Genomic DNA, 15,378 nt, shown 5'->3' with positions numbered 1-15,378 from the left:
TTTCTCTTATACTAAATAACGGAAAATTTGTAGAGTTGGCAGATTAGAATACATTTGTCTCCTCCCGAGTGTGGCGAAAAAAGCTGAGGGATATTCGGCCAGCAGCAGTTCAGATTAACCTAGACCATTTAAGCTGCGGTCTCCAACACCTTTTGCCCAGTGTGGAGATCATAGTCAAATGTAGAGGTCTCGTCTACATTTTGTATTATTAAGTCTAACAGTGGACTGTTGCGGGCAGTTCATGTTGTTGAAATAACGGCCAGTCTATTTCAACAACATGAACTTTTTATTTTTATCTACTTTTTGGAATGTAGAGGAGACTTATTAAAAGTCAAAGTTTTCTCTACATTTTGGTGGAAATGACTGTCGCGGGCTGTTAAGTAGTTGAAATAACATAAAATCACCCTTTTATTCCCTGCAGGGATAGTTAGAAAATTATGTATATTAGATGTTACTTTACGTGATCATAGCTGTAATAGACCTCCTTTCAACAACTGCCCGCCTGGTACCCGATGTGCAAGACTTGCACATTTTGTCGGATAAATTGCAAGTGGGTGTATTATTTAATTGTCGTAGTGACCCGCGAGATTATAAGATACTAGCAAACCTGGCGAACTATGTTGCGCCATCAATGTATTTCCCTGTTTTCCTGAATTTTATTAGGTTTATTTGCTATAAACCTCACGGAGCCCGAGACCTTTCCAACAAATGCAACGTAGAAATCAGTTGGGTTCTGAAGTTATAGCGTCAGGAAGGAAAATTCGACTTATTTTTATATAATAGACTAGCAAACCTGGCGAACTCCGTCTCGCCATGTTTTTTTTTTCTTGAATTTTCTTTGCTATAAACCTCACGGAACCCGAGACCTTTCCAACGAATGCAAAACCGTGGAAATCGGTTCGTTTGTTCTGGAGTTATAGCATCAGGAAGGAAAACCTGACTTATTTTTATATAATAGAATTAAGAGAATCGGGTTGTATAATTTCAAATCATTAGTTTGGAATCACCAATTTACCTTGAACAAGTGTGGTGGTTGATGCTTAGTTTTTCTTCGTGTGAGAATAGGTCTTCACCTAACAATGGGACACTATTACAGGTAATGATATAATATTTATTATTTTCATCGGACTATAAATTGCTTACTACTAAACCAAAGCCTCTGTTCATTCTGGTTTAAGTATTAATCACCGCGATTGTTCAAAGCGTATTTGTATTTTTTCGAACTTACAATTATTAAAGACGTATATATTTATAATTGAATTTCCCTAATTGTCAAGTGGGTACACGACTTTACTTCGTTTTCTAGGAATTTTGTGCGAGTTAGTATGTAGTAAAGTCATGTACATATTTTATGTCACATAGCATAGGTACTTATATCTTAAAAATGGCTACATATTATTAAATATTGTAATTAATTATACCGTAAAACTAATGTTATTTATTAATCAAAGTGTGATTACTTTTTTTGCATTAAAAATTCGAAACAATAAAATTTTATTCTGTCCAATTCAAGGCTAGATAATTTTAATTGTTAATAACAAAACATTGCACCTTTTATTTCTTGCAGACGTAAATAGAGAAATACAGACGTAACTGTTTGTGAGGTTCACGTAAATAGTTGACGAACCTCCTTTAATAACTGCCTCCCTGGTACTCGGCGCGCAAGACTTGCACCTTTCATTGAAATTTATGCAAGTGGCAGTACGGGCGCAGGCCGCAGTGCATGTCTTCGTTTTTTCTTGACTAGAAGGAATTATTTGTTTTTCTCACAAATGATTACTTGGATATGGATCTTAAATGCTTTGTATGACTAACGCTCTTGCAATTACTTCGATTATGCGATTATTACCGCGATTAATGTATGGGGTAATCAAATTGTGTAAACGGGCTGCATTGAATCTTAAATTAGGCTTTAGGGTAATATTATGGAAGATAATAAAGTAAAAAATAGTAGCTATTTACTTATTTTTTTATTAATACTTACATTATATATTTTTTTTATAACATCACGCCTTTAATTCCTGAAGGGGTAGGCAGAGATGCACATTGTGGTACATAGTGCCAATGTACACCCACATTTCACAATTTTATGTTGTAAGTCCCATGTAATAGGTGGTGAGCCTATTGCCATAGCCTATTGCCGAGACCCCTTGCCCGGCAGTCGCACTTGCAACCACTCGGCCAACGAGCATTATAATTTTATTATTGATTAGTTTAATTTCGGAGGGTATCAGATTGATACTTTCTATGGATAGGTATTTGGATTTTTGTATTGTAATAATTTATTTAGTAACGGTCTCCAACTAGCATTTCACTTATAACACACGAATATCAATCAAATAAATTAAATTCAGTTATAGGAGGCCACATCATGACATTTAATGATAGTGTAATGAATAGTAATGAGTATATTAATTACGCACCTAAATAAAACTTAAATCATACGTTCAAAACAAAATTAAAAACAACACAGAAAGTGAAAAACATGCCACACAAATAAATACTAGTTACTTCTTTCAGCTTTTGAAAGTTTTCCATGACAATAAAAAGTTTGAATTTATAATCATACTACGTAAATAGTGTTACATAATAATAATATGATGCTTGATGTAATGATTACGTTAATCTTCTATTTTGTAAACAGGAATCACTTCAGGGATGTGCTGCACAACGGGTTAGGGATGACAGATGCTTATATGATGGAGCGTGTGATGGTAGCCCTGGATCGTGGTACGTCACCCCATGTAACAATGGCTACATTCATCAAAGCCATGTCCCTATACCTTCGAGGAGATCTGGAAGAACGCATCCAATATGCTTTCACTGTAAGTATCTATTCAAAGGAAAATAAAAATTTCCATTATTAATTTAAAAATAAATTGATTATTTAATTGTTAAAAAAGGTAAACAAAGAAAGCTGGAGATAAATAATCATGAATACTTTCCTTTTCCTATACATAAAATAACACTAACTTTACAAGGTACACCTCTTTCAAACATCTGGCCGCCTGGTACCCGGCGTGCAAGACTTGCACATTTCTACGGCAAAATTGCAAGTGGATGTACACTGTACTGAAATTTTCTTCATTTCATCTTCAATAAAAAAATTATAATTTCAGACATCTATACTTATAATAAATCTGTAGAGAGGTTAATTCTGTACATGAAATATATTTCCAAAATAACTATCAGGGGGTGATTAGTGATCGATACTGACGCCAAAAATGCAATCAGATTTTTTTTTGTCTGTCTGTCTGTCTGTCTGTCTGTCTGTCTGTCTGTCTGTCTGTATGTTCTTTATAGAAATAAAAACTACTGGACAGATTTCAACGAAACTTGGTACAATTGTTCTTCATACTCCTGGGCAGGTTATAGTATACTTTTCATCACGCTATGATTAATAGGAGCAGAGCAGTGAAGGGAAGTGTTGGTAAAACAGGAGAACTTACTCCATTTTTTTAGTTTGCGTCGCGTGTGCAGCCTTAATGGTTAAAGCTACACAGAAATAATGTATGACGGAAATGTTCTCCTTAAAATTGTTTAAAAAATATTCCACGACAGCAAATGTCTATCTCTTATGGTTGACTCACAATAACACGTATAACTCCCGATAGCTTAGCAGTTCGGAGCTTTCTGATTATATTTGTCTACTCTTACGTTTATAACACTCTCATTCATCCCTAATTAAAAAATGTTAACATTATTACCTATTTAATATTAAAAAAAGAATTATAGAAATCGGTACAGGAACACCACATGAATTACGATAATAAGCCATCGTGCGTAAATACTGAATTCGATATTTCTGGGATTAAGCGAAAGTTAGCAAATTTAGTATAAGTAATAACGTTCGTTTGCGGCGGAATAGTAAGTAGGTATCCAACCTAAATGAATTTATATCTATACCTACATGTAATAAATCTGTAGAAGAGTCAATTCTGTACATTGAAAATATTGAAAAAATAAATAGCAGGGGGGTGTTACTGGATCGATACCAACCCAAATATGTGATTCTTTTTATCTGTCTGTATGATCAAGCATCACATCACGTGAAAACTAACGGTTCGATTTCGATGAAACTTGGCATACCTTATTACCCTGGGCATAAAATAGGATACCTTTTATCCTGGAAAAATACGTAAAAAGAACTTAATTTTTCAACAACTTTTTTAATTATTATGGGTCTAGCCGTATTTGGGTCCAATAGATACCTGTTTATAAGATGTCATTGTCAGACTTACTCAAAATGGAGAAATAAAACATCCACGCGAAGACCGACATCCGCGCGGACGGAGTCGCGGGCGGAAGCTAGTTTTTAATTTAACAGGATTTAATATCTATCTATTTATCGAAATATCCATTATTTTGTAATTGTTCTTGTAAATTCTCCATCAAGGAGCCACATTCACATAATCATGATGTAACAAATGTTGTAGATTCATCTAAACTAAACACGGAAAAATATTGTTGTAGTTGTCACATACGTTTGAATTGATCAAAATTAAATATTTACTTAGCCTTCAAAATTAGTGATCCTAAACAATCTGGCTAGACTATGCACAAACATTGAATAAACTAATTGCTTGTTTGCATACTTTTATGGAATGAATTAATGTTTAAACAGCGTAATAAAAGCAAGTATATTGGAAAATAAGACTTATAATAAAATTCTTATTATAGAGCGTTTTAATTGTTTTAAATGTTCATGGCATTTATTATTTTGTGGGAGGACTTAATGCCGGATAGCATTCTGTACAGTCAATCAGTCTGACAATCATCATTGTCGTATTTATAAGGCTCTAGTTGTCCACTGCTTAACTTAGGTTTCACCCAAGGTGTTGAGCACCCAATTATCACTCATGGGTCAATGTGAACACATTGCATTTTCATTCAGAAGCAATTTGATGACTTGTCTAAGATTAAAAAAAAATGCATTTTAATGAATATTTACTATCTCTTCCATTTTTAGCCAGTTATGAGTTCCATTTTATAAATAGCGACCTAATTATACTATTTATGTAGGTACTGAGAACTTAGTACGTGGAACCTCAGCCTCAGCCATTAAAAAAAAACCGAAAAATCTCATCGTTTCTTCTGTCCAACCCAACAATCGAGGCTGATCTACCCTTTCCAGTAGTTGCATAAAACAACTTTGAATTTTATCAAGTACGGTTTTGATTTTAGTGCTATGATCTTCTGGGAGAAGGCCACCTCAGGCGGGAGACTATGTACCAGCTAATGAAGAAAAGTTTAGCCAAGGCTTCTAGGGACGATGATGTAGAAGAAGCTGTCAAGGTCAGTGGGGATGGTTTCAAATCTATAATATAAAAGTAAGTCGGGAACTCCAGAACGCACGAACCGATTACCACGGTTTTGTTTTTGTTGGAAACTTCTTGGAATCCGTGAGGTTTTGCCTGTTTTCCTGCTTGGAAAAGCACGAAAACAGGCAAAATCATTGCTAGCGAAACGGATTTCGCCGGGTTTGCTAGTATCTTTCTAACTTTTTAAAGACAAGCATACCTACGTCCATAGTCAACAGCCCGTGACAGTCTATTGCTGGACTATGGGCCTCCTCTACAAACGAATTGTTTACTTTAACATATTAAATCTTCTCTTTAATTTTATAGTATTTGTAGGTTTGTTTTAAATTTGGTAATGGTAACATTTATGATTTGAAAATTAAGTATGAAAACGTGTTATTTTGAGTGAGGAAAGTCATCCAATGACTTCTCCCACCTTCGGCTAAGTGATAGGGAGTGTCAGACTTTAACTGGCTAAAAACCACCCCATTCCTCTTGATTTTCGAGTCGGAGCCGCCCGGTAGGCGCTCCGCAGAAGTATATGAGATAAGTTTCATTGCATCGATTAAGATGTCTCAGACCAAAATATACGACCGGACGGAATAACTATTTGCAGTTCATCAGAAATGGCTAGGGGAGAGTGTGCCAAGTTTCGATAATGTGTATCACAATCCCTTGAGCATTAAAAGGGACCTATAGAGGACTACACTATAAAAAACTGCGGCGCTTTTTCTACCTCCACGTGGTGGGGAAATTAATTATCTTCCTAAATTTATGTTCATTGAAATGAGCGTAAAACTAAAAGAAAATTGTGTCGAGATCAATTTTGTAGTAAACGTTTTAGTGTTATGCTATTGGTGTTTGCATTTTTAAGCGTCTTTGCTAAGTTACAGTTTCATGATATAAAGTGTATTTCCAGTGATTTATTATAACACTCAGTACTACATATTAAAAATCTAACTATGAAGTGTTTTGTTTTCGACTGTCTGCTACTCATGCTTTTTCAACAATACTCTCGTAATTTTTCTAATAAGTAGGTAGGGTACTCGATAAGAAATAGGTCAAAAACAACTTGAGTTTCTTCTTAAAAAGTCTAGACCACTTGTTATGTCTGCTTCTATTGATAAGCTGTACTTCAAAACAATAACAAGAGTATTGATGTCTAATTAGTAAAAAAATATGAAATGTGATATAAGACTCAGTGGGAGTATGGGACGTCAAAATAGCTGTAATTAGATGATTTAGCAGATTGAAAGATGATAGTTATCGTGTAGGACACTTTGTTTGTGTTTACCAAAAGAAAAAGCCTGTGGCTGAATAACAGATCGGTAGCTGCTTATTATTGTTTAGGCTATGAGTGGAAATAACAACGTATTTAGTGACCGGGAAATTTTCCAAGCGCCTCTTTCTACCCGATAAACTTATATGGTCGATAGTATAGAAAAATATCCTTCATGCTTTGCTCTTGTACTCGGACCGATAGAGAGGCTTTTCTTACAAGTCTTTAAAAGTCTTATATACTTATAGTTAGTATGGCTAAGGCTGGATCGAATCAAACCCTACTTAGAATGACTACCTACCTTTCGTTTAACTACCATTCGTTTCAATTTAAGTCAAGGATACACTAGGGAATAAAATAATATCCTGCGACACGTGTCGCCAGTGACGTTGGGTGAAGTAGCGTAATGTTACCGGACTTTAGTCGACATTATCGATGCGCTGTGCTGTGCTGTGTGTGATTATATCAGCTGGTTTCGCTTAACACGTCGTAGAAATAATGTCACAGTGTATCCTGGGCTTAACTTTCAACAATACCTAGTGGATATATAAAAAGATTTGTACAACAAGATTTAATAAGAAAGAGCAAGAGCAAGATTAACAAAATAAGTAATAGTTTCAGATTGCAGATATCCTCGTTGTTTTTCTACACAACAAACTCATTTAAAACTACATATATTGTAAAAAAGGTGCAGTAAAATATTAGTTTTAATCAACTGATAGTCTATTTCCATAAATATAGTACAGAGAGACCTCTGTGTGATCATAAAGGACTTTCCAAGAGTTTACAACAACAGCGCTCCTAGCGGAAAATTGATGAGACTAAACGGATACCATCCAACTGAAATTCTTTGTGTTGTTCGGTATCGGCATTAGATGGCGACACTGACTGGTTGTTACATATTTTGACTTTTTCCGAGTTATATTAATTACATTCTAAGATTATTTTAATACCACTGACCAACGGTGAAGAAAAACATGGTGAGAAACTTTTAATTTCTAATTATTTGAAATTGCCAAACCGCATTGAGCAAGCCTTGGGCATTAATCACCACGATTAATATTCAAACCTTCTCCGTGTGAAAAGAGGCCTTTGGTCAGCAGTGGCCTATTTATAGGCTGTTGATAATGATGCAGATCGAGATAGTTTTGGAATCATAAAATATATCGGATAGTTCGAAGTTTTACTGATATGGTTTTCTGGCTTTATGCAAGTAACGTACTTATCTAAGTGAAGATGATAATAGTAGTACCTATAATGGGTAATTTTGATTTATGATATGGGCTGCACTTGTACCTCATCAACATCTAACGGATTGATCGTTTCCATGATAATAATATGTAGCAGATCAAAGCATAAAGAAAGCATATTTGGCACTGATAAAAATATAAAAGAATATTATTTGTTCTTGGTAGAACTTGTAATAGATATTGAAATAAATCTCTGTTTCTACGTTGATGGTATTATTGTTGTTATGATTGTGTCTATTAATAACATAACATGTTTTATCAACAATAGATATTGATGTCTAATGGGTACAAAGAATTTTGAAAGGTGATCGTCGAATGTCGTCTATATTTTGGTTTGCTGTTAAAAGTGGGAGTAGTGTGTGGGTGTGATGACTTATTTCTATAGGAGATAATGTTCTCTTGTTGTCAACAAAGTGCCTGTTGTTTTCTAGATGATATTATCGGATTACAAAATGTAAGCAGTGTATCTATTGTGTTGTGACGACGACGCTCTACGGTCGACTGAGATATTACGTTTCAACAGAGTGTCCTATGTATGACACTTTTATACAATGAAGTTAAATTTATTTTTCACCTGATATCAAGTCGAATTTGAAATTTCCTTTACTCCAGTGAAGACGTAACATTCCCGCTGCTGCAGATATTCTGATTCAAATCCGATTTGCTCTCGTAACGTTGAACATAATATCGTAGGTACGACTTTATTACATTCTCTTGATGCTGTGATTTAATACCACACCGAGCTTTAAACCACGTTATAGTTCTAAGAAGTAATCTCATACTTCTCATAGTAACTTTTCAGTGTTATTTGTAGAGCGTCACATTTTCTTGCTCATTTTTCTTCAAGCAGTTGTCGTCGCAATAACACGCAAGGTTTCTCCCTCTCAAGGTAACCGACTTTTTCTGGTTTATTATGCTAAGGTATGCTGCAGTTGCATCAAGTTGTTGTTTAAGAAATGTATATCTATACGTATCATCGCGTTACTCTTTTATTTACTGACTTCGTGGCAAAATTATTTAAAAGAATTTTTTTTTGTTGTCGTAAATATTAACTTTTCTAAATTGTAAAGTAATTCTATATATATAACTTTTCTAAAGTATTTCTAGCTGTTGTTGTTGTTATAGAAATGTCTGGTCTACATCTCAGTAGCTGCAACAGTAATACCCCACTCCCTCCACTGGTAAATGTCACAATGTACACCTATATTTTTTAGTATCGAATCTTACCACTACGCTGAATTTATACCTATTCTGGACTAATACCTAGTGATATTTGATTACACTTAGGGATTGAGCCCACGCTTTTATCACTAAACCAAAGAGAAAGTAATAGATAAATACTGCGATACTATTTAGAGGACATTATTTTAAACTGAACCCGAATACCTGCGCACCAATTAAGAACAACATGCGATTTAATTCCACAGATGGGTCGTGTAATAGGGTAGACTGAGGGCCAAAGTAACACATTTTGTTTGAAAGGTTGGGGCTCTGGAGTGAAATCTATTTGTTTTTTATAAAATTAATTAGTGAATTTAGGGGCACTGGTTATTCAATAAAGTATTTTCTACTCGTAGTTGACTAATGTTATAAACGAATCCTAAAAATTGAGTTGGATCTTAGGGAGGGCGGTTGTTACAATTGTACCCATTGTGTGGTCAATTGTACTTACTTTGACCACACGATGTCTTACTTCCCTTTCTACTCGTACAAGATCCCCGACATTATATTTATGTGCTAATTTACGTTTCTTATTAAAGTTAACTTTTTATTTGGTTTGCTCCGTGGCTATACGTTCGCTTACTTTTAATCGTAAATTTTCACGATTTTCGCACTCATGAATTTTAGACACAACTGAGTTCATTGCACCATCCGAAACTCCCGTAGGTGCTACTCCAAATAACACTTCAGCGGATGTTTTACCCGTAGCCTTGTTCAACACCATTATTGTATCCCATTCGTTATCTGGTCGACCATTATTAATTGCAGTAAGTGCATCTACAATGGAACGGTTAAAACGCTCAATTTGCCCATTGGCGCGAGGAGTTGCAACGGCATTAAGCGTATGTTGAACTTACATTTTTAAAGATGTGTAAATTAGATTATGAATGATATTTCTATGTATTCCACTGTAAAGAAATGTATTGAATAGTAGCCAATTAAAATACAACATGTGTGTTTTACTCTGATTAGCACTGAAAAAAATCACAACTTAGTCTTAGTTTACAAGTTTAGTAACTATGGAGTTACAAATAATAATTATTGATTTTTATAATGGCCTTTTAATATGAAATACATCGAACCAAGAACGATAAATCGTATTTTTCTTTAAATCGGTTTCTTTCGGAGCGAGTCCCCCAGCCATAATGACAATTTCTATGTACAGAGAGAGAGAGAGAGAGAGAGTGAGAGAGACATCCAAAGAGAGTAGCCAACAACCGATGACAACATCGCCATCTCTCTCATATAATACACACACACAAGCAACGCGTGCGACTGGGAAACAAAATTTTATCGTATATTAATATAAAATTAGGGATCTGAGTGCGCAACCGTTCGTTGTTCGGGTATGTAAGGGTATGTAATAACAATCCCACCCAAAACATAAATGTGAAAGGCTGCCAAGTTCGATAATATTGGAATGCTTCGCCTATAAAAGAAGTGAGATCTAAATAAGTACCAAGTTCCATACACAGACCTCAGTTAAAAATGATATAACATGTTGGCAAGTTTTCACACACTTTGTTATAAACCTACTAAACGCAATGAGTCAAGTATACAAGGTGTAACAAAAAGGGGATATACATATCAATTAGTCGTATACATATCAATTGACTTAGACCTTTTATCGAGGAATACATGTTTTGTTAGTTTTTGTTTGATCTATGTTAATGTGAAAGATGTAGTTATCGTCGTCATGAGATGGTGTATCTTTATTATTCACTGGGTTTCTGCTAAGAGTATCCACGTGCGCCATTTTCAGTCCCTTTCGATATTCTATAGGAAAATCGAACTCCTGCATAGCAATCCACCATCTAGCGACACGTGGTATCAAATCTTTTTTGTCATTGTGCTCTTAACAGCGTTAAAATCGGTTACGAGTTTAAATTGCACACCAAATAAATACACGCGAAACCTATTTAACGCAGTGACCACATTGAGAGTCTCCAGTTCATACGAGTGAAATTTTTGCTCTTCTGGGGAAGTCTGCCTACTAAAATACAATATTGGCTGGAGACCTTTGCCGCTATCCTGAAGAAGAATGGCACCTACCTCAAATTTACATGCATCTGTATGGACTTCCAATTTACCATGTGGCGTGGGTCATACAATGAAAGTCCTGGCCGACACACTAGCTTTTCTTTTATTGTGCTATATGCTACCATCTGTTCTGATCCAAAATGCCAAGGTTCGTTCTTTTTAGTAAAACGAGTCAAAGGTATATCGATAATTGAAAAATCTTTAACAAAGGACCCACGCTTAGTACATTCCGAGATGAAAAAATATAATAATCCGTTAGTATTTGACCCCTTACGCATATTTTATTATGAGACCAAAACTGTGGAACCAATAACTTCTGTTTTATCCAGGGTTTAAATATACCATTTTGGGTACATTTTCGGGAACATTATTGTAACAATGAAGGGTTATAGATTGTATAGGAACATTCAGGTACCTAGCTGCCGTTTACGGCCACACAATGTACCTACCAGATATTTAATTATATTCCAAACCTCTTGCTATAGTTTGACCTTTTCTGACACAAAGATTGGCATTAGGTAAATTTGTTATTATTATATAGCCAGAACCATCAATGTTGTGGACTTAATTACGTGTTCTGAATGAAAGTGGAACTGTATTACTTTCTAAGTTAAATATAATGAGACTTGGGTTACAACGTTGACAATTGGTAAGTAAGAACGAGTGCGCGCGCGTTGTCGCCGGAGCTCGGTTGCGAAGTGGCGGTCCTCGACCAGCCGCGCGCCGCCGCCGCTTGCTGCTTTCCGATGTCTCACGATCGTAGCCGAAGATGGCCGAGCGGTTTGAGGCGCCCGAACATTCTCCCCGGGTTGAAGGATTGAAGAGAGAGGAAGTGGGCAGACAAAGTTGAACGCCCGCACCACCGTTCTTCTCTTCGTCTTCAGCTCCACGACGCGCGTGACCCCATCAGTGCCAGGGAAGACCTTGATGACGCGCCCTAGTGGCCACACCAAGGGCGGTTGGCCTTTCTCCTTGATGAGCACCAGTGCTCCCACTGAAAGGTCACCTGTTGAACCGGACCATTTGGTTTTATTCTGGAGCAGAGAAACATATTCGAGTTGAAATCGTTTCCAGAAATTCCAGAGAAGAGTGGGGTAAGAGGACGAGAATTTAAACAACCTCTATTTAAGTCAAGCATGTCGCCATCTCCTCATAGGTGAAATGTGTTAAGCGTAATAGTGTTTTTAAATGGTGTTTGATGGATTTAACGGCAGCTTCAGCAATGCCGTTGAAGTTTAGAGAGTATGGAGGTGCAAAATAAAATTTAATGCCTTGATGAGTTGCGTCAGACACAAGACTCGGGTTTTGCAAAAGTTGCTGCAACTCATTGCCAACGAAGTTTGTCCCGTTGTCGGGCAAGATGCTTTCGGGTTTTCCACAAATCGGTTTAAAGCAGCCCTGTAGGCTTCTTTCGTGAGGCCTGTAACAAGGTCGATATGAACCGCCTTGACTGCCAGGCAAACAAAAAATGCACATAGTACCTCTGTGCATTTTTTTATCAGTTAAACATTTCGTTTTGACCAGATTCTCATGAGCATTGACGAACCCGGTTAACTTTGGAGCGCTGTAACTGAGTTTCTAATGAATGAAATTGAAAAAAGTTGAAAAAGGATTTTTTTTTCTCGAAAAATATTCTACAATATTGGTCTGAAATCATTTATTAATAAAATGTAAAAAAAAGTAATAGAGCAAAAAAGAAATTAAAAAAAACAATTCGCTTTTTTACTTATAACTTCTTTAATTGTTAATTTGGGGCAAAAAGTTATATAAACATCAAGTTAAGCTTCTATTGAACCCCACATGTTCAAAAAATAAAATTGCGTCCTCTAAAAATGCATTATTCGGCCCTCAAATTGTAACATTTCAATGGAATAAATACATTTGGCGTATATTTGCCAAGACTAGCTGTGGGCCAGCCTGTAAATATTCGATATGATATTAATTATTAAATATTATTTTAGTTAAGTGGTGCTTACTACATAACAGAATTGGGTGCTTGACGTTATAATCGTAAGGTGAGTTGTCAAGTCTTCCTCCTACGCGAATGAGATCGTTTGCATCTATGAAGGGACTCAAAAAAATAATCCTATTTTTCTTAGGCAAACATTTTCCTGATTTAAGTACATTGTACTCGTCAGGAAAATAATATCCAATTGAGTGTGACTTAAAATCAAGTTTGAAGAGTAAGTTAATTCTTCAGAGGAAAAATTATTAAGATTTTTATTATGTTTGCGTCTTAAATTATAAATAAATCTTAGATGTAGGCAACAACCTTCTGTAAATAATTGAAATTAGAATATTAATTATGAATAAGTAAATTAATTGATGAATGATCAGTATGAATCTTGTGACGTGTTGAATGATTGAAATATTGCATGTTTGATGAAGGGACGAATTATTAATGAAGTGAGATGATACAATTTCAGGTAGATCTTGTTTCAAGTTTTCATTGGGCATTATTGGCCAATATTTTTCATCTTTTAACAAGAATTCTGGGCCTGACCACCATAAAGAACACTCGCTGATAAGGTCAGCCTTCAGCCCACGAGAAACAAGATCCGCCGGATTTTCCTTCGACGGCACGTAGCTCCACGTGTGCCCTATAGTGCTTTCTTGTATCTCGTTAATGCGATTTTGAACAAACGGTTTTAATAAATTAAGTGTCGTGTTGAGCCAACACTATTGTCGAATCGCACAAAAAGTAAGATTTCTACCTCGGCTCGACCGGAGTAATACCACGGCCTCACAGAAAACCGGTGTGAAGCAACGTTCACGTTGTGGAGCACGGACCAGTCCAGGAGTTAAAAATCTGGGTGTTTTGGTATTATAAGACGGATAAATCTTTTTGGAGAATACCAGTAGATCGTACGCTAGAGCAGACAATGAATGCTGATGCAGCTAGACGTCTCAGCGGTATTGCACACTTTACCAATTCGATAGCTGCACGTCAACGCTGGACAAAAAGCCACAGTATCAGGGCTGCTTTGATCTATCATATTCTCGATGTTTGTGGATTAAGATACTTGCAAGACGTTACTGCTGATTTACAATCTAATCGAATAATTTTTTTTTAAAAGCAGCTTGCTCATTTTGTCCCTATTTTGGAAAAAAAGTGTAATCCGTTCGATCCAGACTTAAACAAAGATAATCTGTACAATATAGCTAGTGGAAAGCCGGTCTCTGAACATTATATTATAGCTGATTTCCTCCTAAACGTTGAAGAAAGTGGTGATGAGTTAAGATAGCAGTTTATTAATGAATGTGCTATCGATGAAAGTAGATTTGACCGACCAATAAAAAAATAAATAAAGTACTTAATTTCGCTGAGACTCCAAAAAAAACTCTCGGAAATAAAATTGTGGAACTGAGAATGCAAAGAGATTTATTTAGGAGATTGTTGGGAATATCCTTAACTCATAAAGTTGATATTGAGAGAGTTTTAACATTTCCACTTACACCAGTACCGAGATCAATGTGCCACACAGATGGCAGTATTTGTAAAATGGATAAATCTCAATTACTTAAATTAATCGAGAAAAAAATCGGTGATAACGTCGATAAACCACCTCCGTGTTTTAATGTAGTTATTAGATGGTTTGTTCATGCTACACTTAATGAAAGAAGTACATGTAACCTTCGATAGTTTATCTAAAAAAATCTGAGTATGATACTACGATTTGAATCTATTAATCGTGTAGATATTGTCTTCGACCAATATTTTACAACATCAATCAAAGATTTTGAGCGCACACGTCGGGATGAATTAACGAGGCAGCCATTGGGCCCAATCAAATACGTCCACATAATTTTGTGGCTGAACTGAAGAATATCAATTTTAAAGAAGCCCTTGCAAATTTTTGTATTGACCATTGGTGATGGCTGGTAACGAAATGGTTCCTATCATTGGAAATAAAATAATTTATCTGAACTTCAACAAGTGCTATTCATATCAGATTAAAAGTAATAAAGCAATTAAAACACTGAAAGATTAATTGTACATGAACATGGAGAAGCTGATTCACGAATAATATAGGTATATCACATTTGTCAAATAAATGTTGATACCGAAGTTATGATACGCAGCTCAGACACGATATTTCAATAATACTTCTAGGTAACATGGATCATTTCAATGCATCACTAACACTCTGAGTAAATTTGAGTGTCGGAAATCACGAACGATTCATAAGCGTCAATAAAATATACGAAATTCTTGGAAGCTCTGTATCGAAAGCTCTACCGCGCTTTCATGCTCTCACTGGATGCGACTACACACCAGCTTTTTTTT

At 35.7% G+C, this 15,378-nt stretch overlaps 1 protein-coding gene across 1 annotated transcript in view; it reads left to right on the top strand.

Annotated features, from left to right (window-relative positions):
- Window positions 1–15,378, top strand: part of LOC118266313 (calaxin-like) — a 53,444-nt gene that overhangs the window by 8,686 nt on the left and 29,380 nt on the right. Inside the window, exons 3-4 of the mRNA XM_035579722.2 lie at window positions 2,645–2,825; window positions 5,185–5,295. Coding sequence (XP_035435615.1) covers window positions 2,645–2,825; window positions 5,185–5,295 — 292 coding nt within the window. The remainder of the gene's footprint in view (window positions 1–2,644; window positions 2,826–5,184; window positions 5,296–15,378) is intronic.

The sequence above is a fragment of the Spodoptera frugiperda genome, chromosome 25 (assembly GCF_023101765.2).
Source record: "Spodoptera frugiperda isolate SF20-4 chromosome 25, AGI-APGP_CSIRO_Sfru_2.0, whole genome shotgun sequence".
NCBI lineage: Eukaryota > Metazoa > Arthropoda > Insecta > Lepidoptera > Noctuidae > Spodoptera > Spodoptera frugiperda.
The sequence above is the reverse complement of the archived record's forward strand: the minus strand, read 5'-3'. Positions and strand labels throughout refer to the sequence as shown.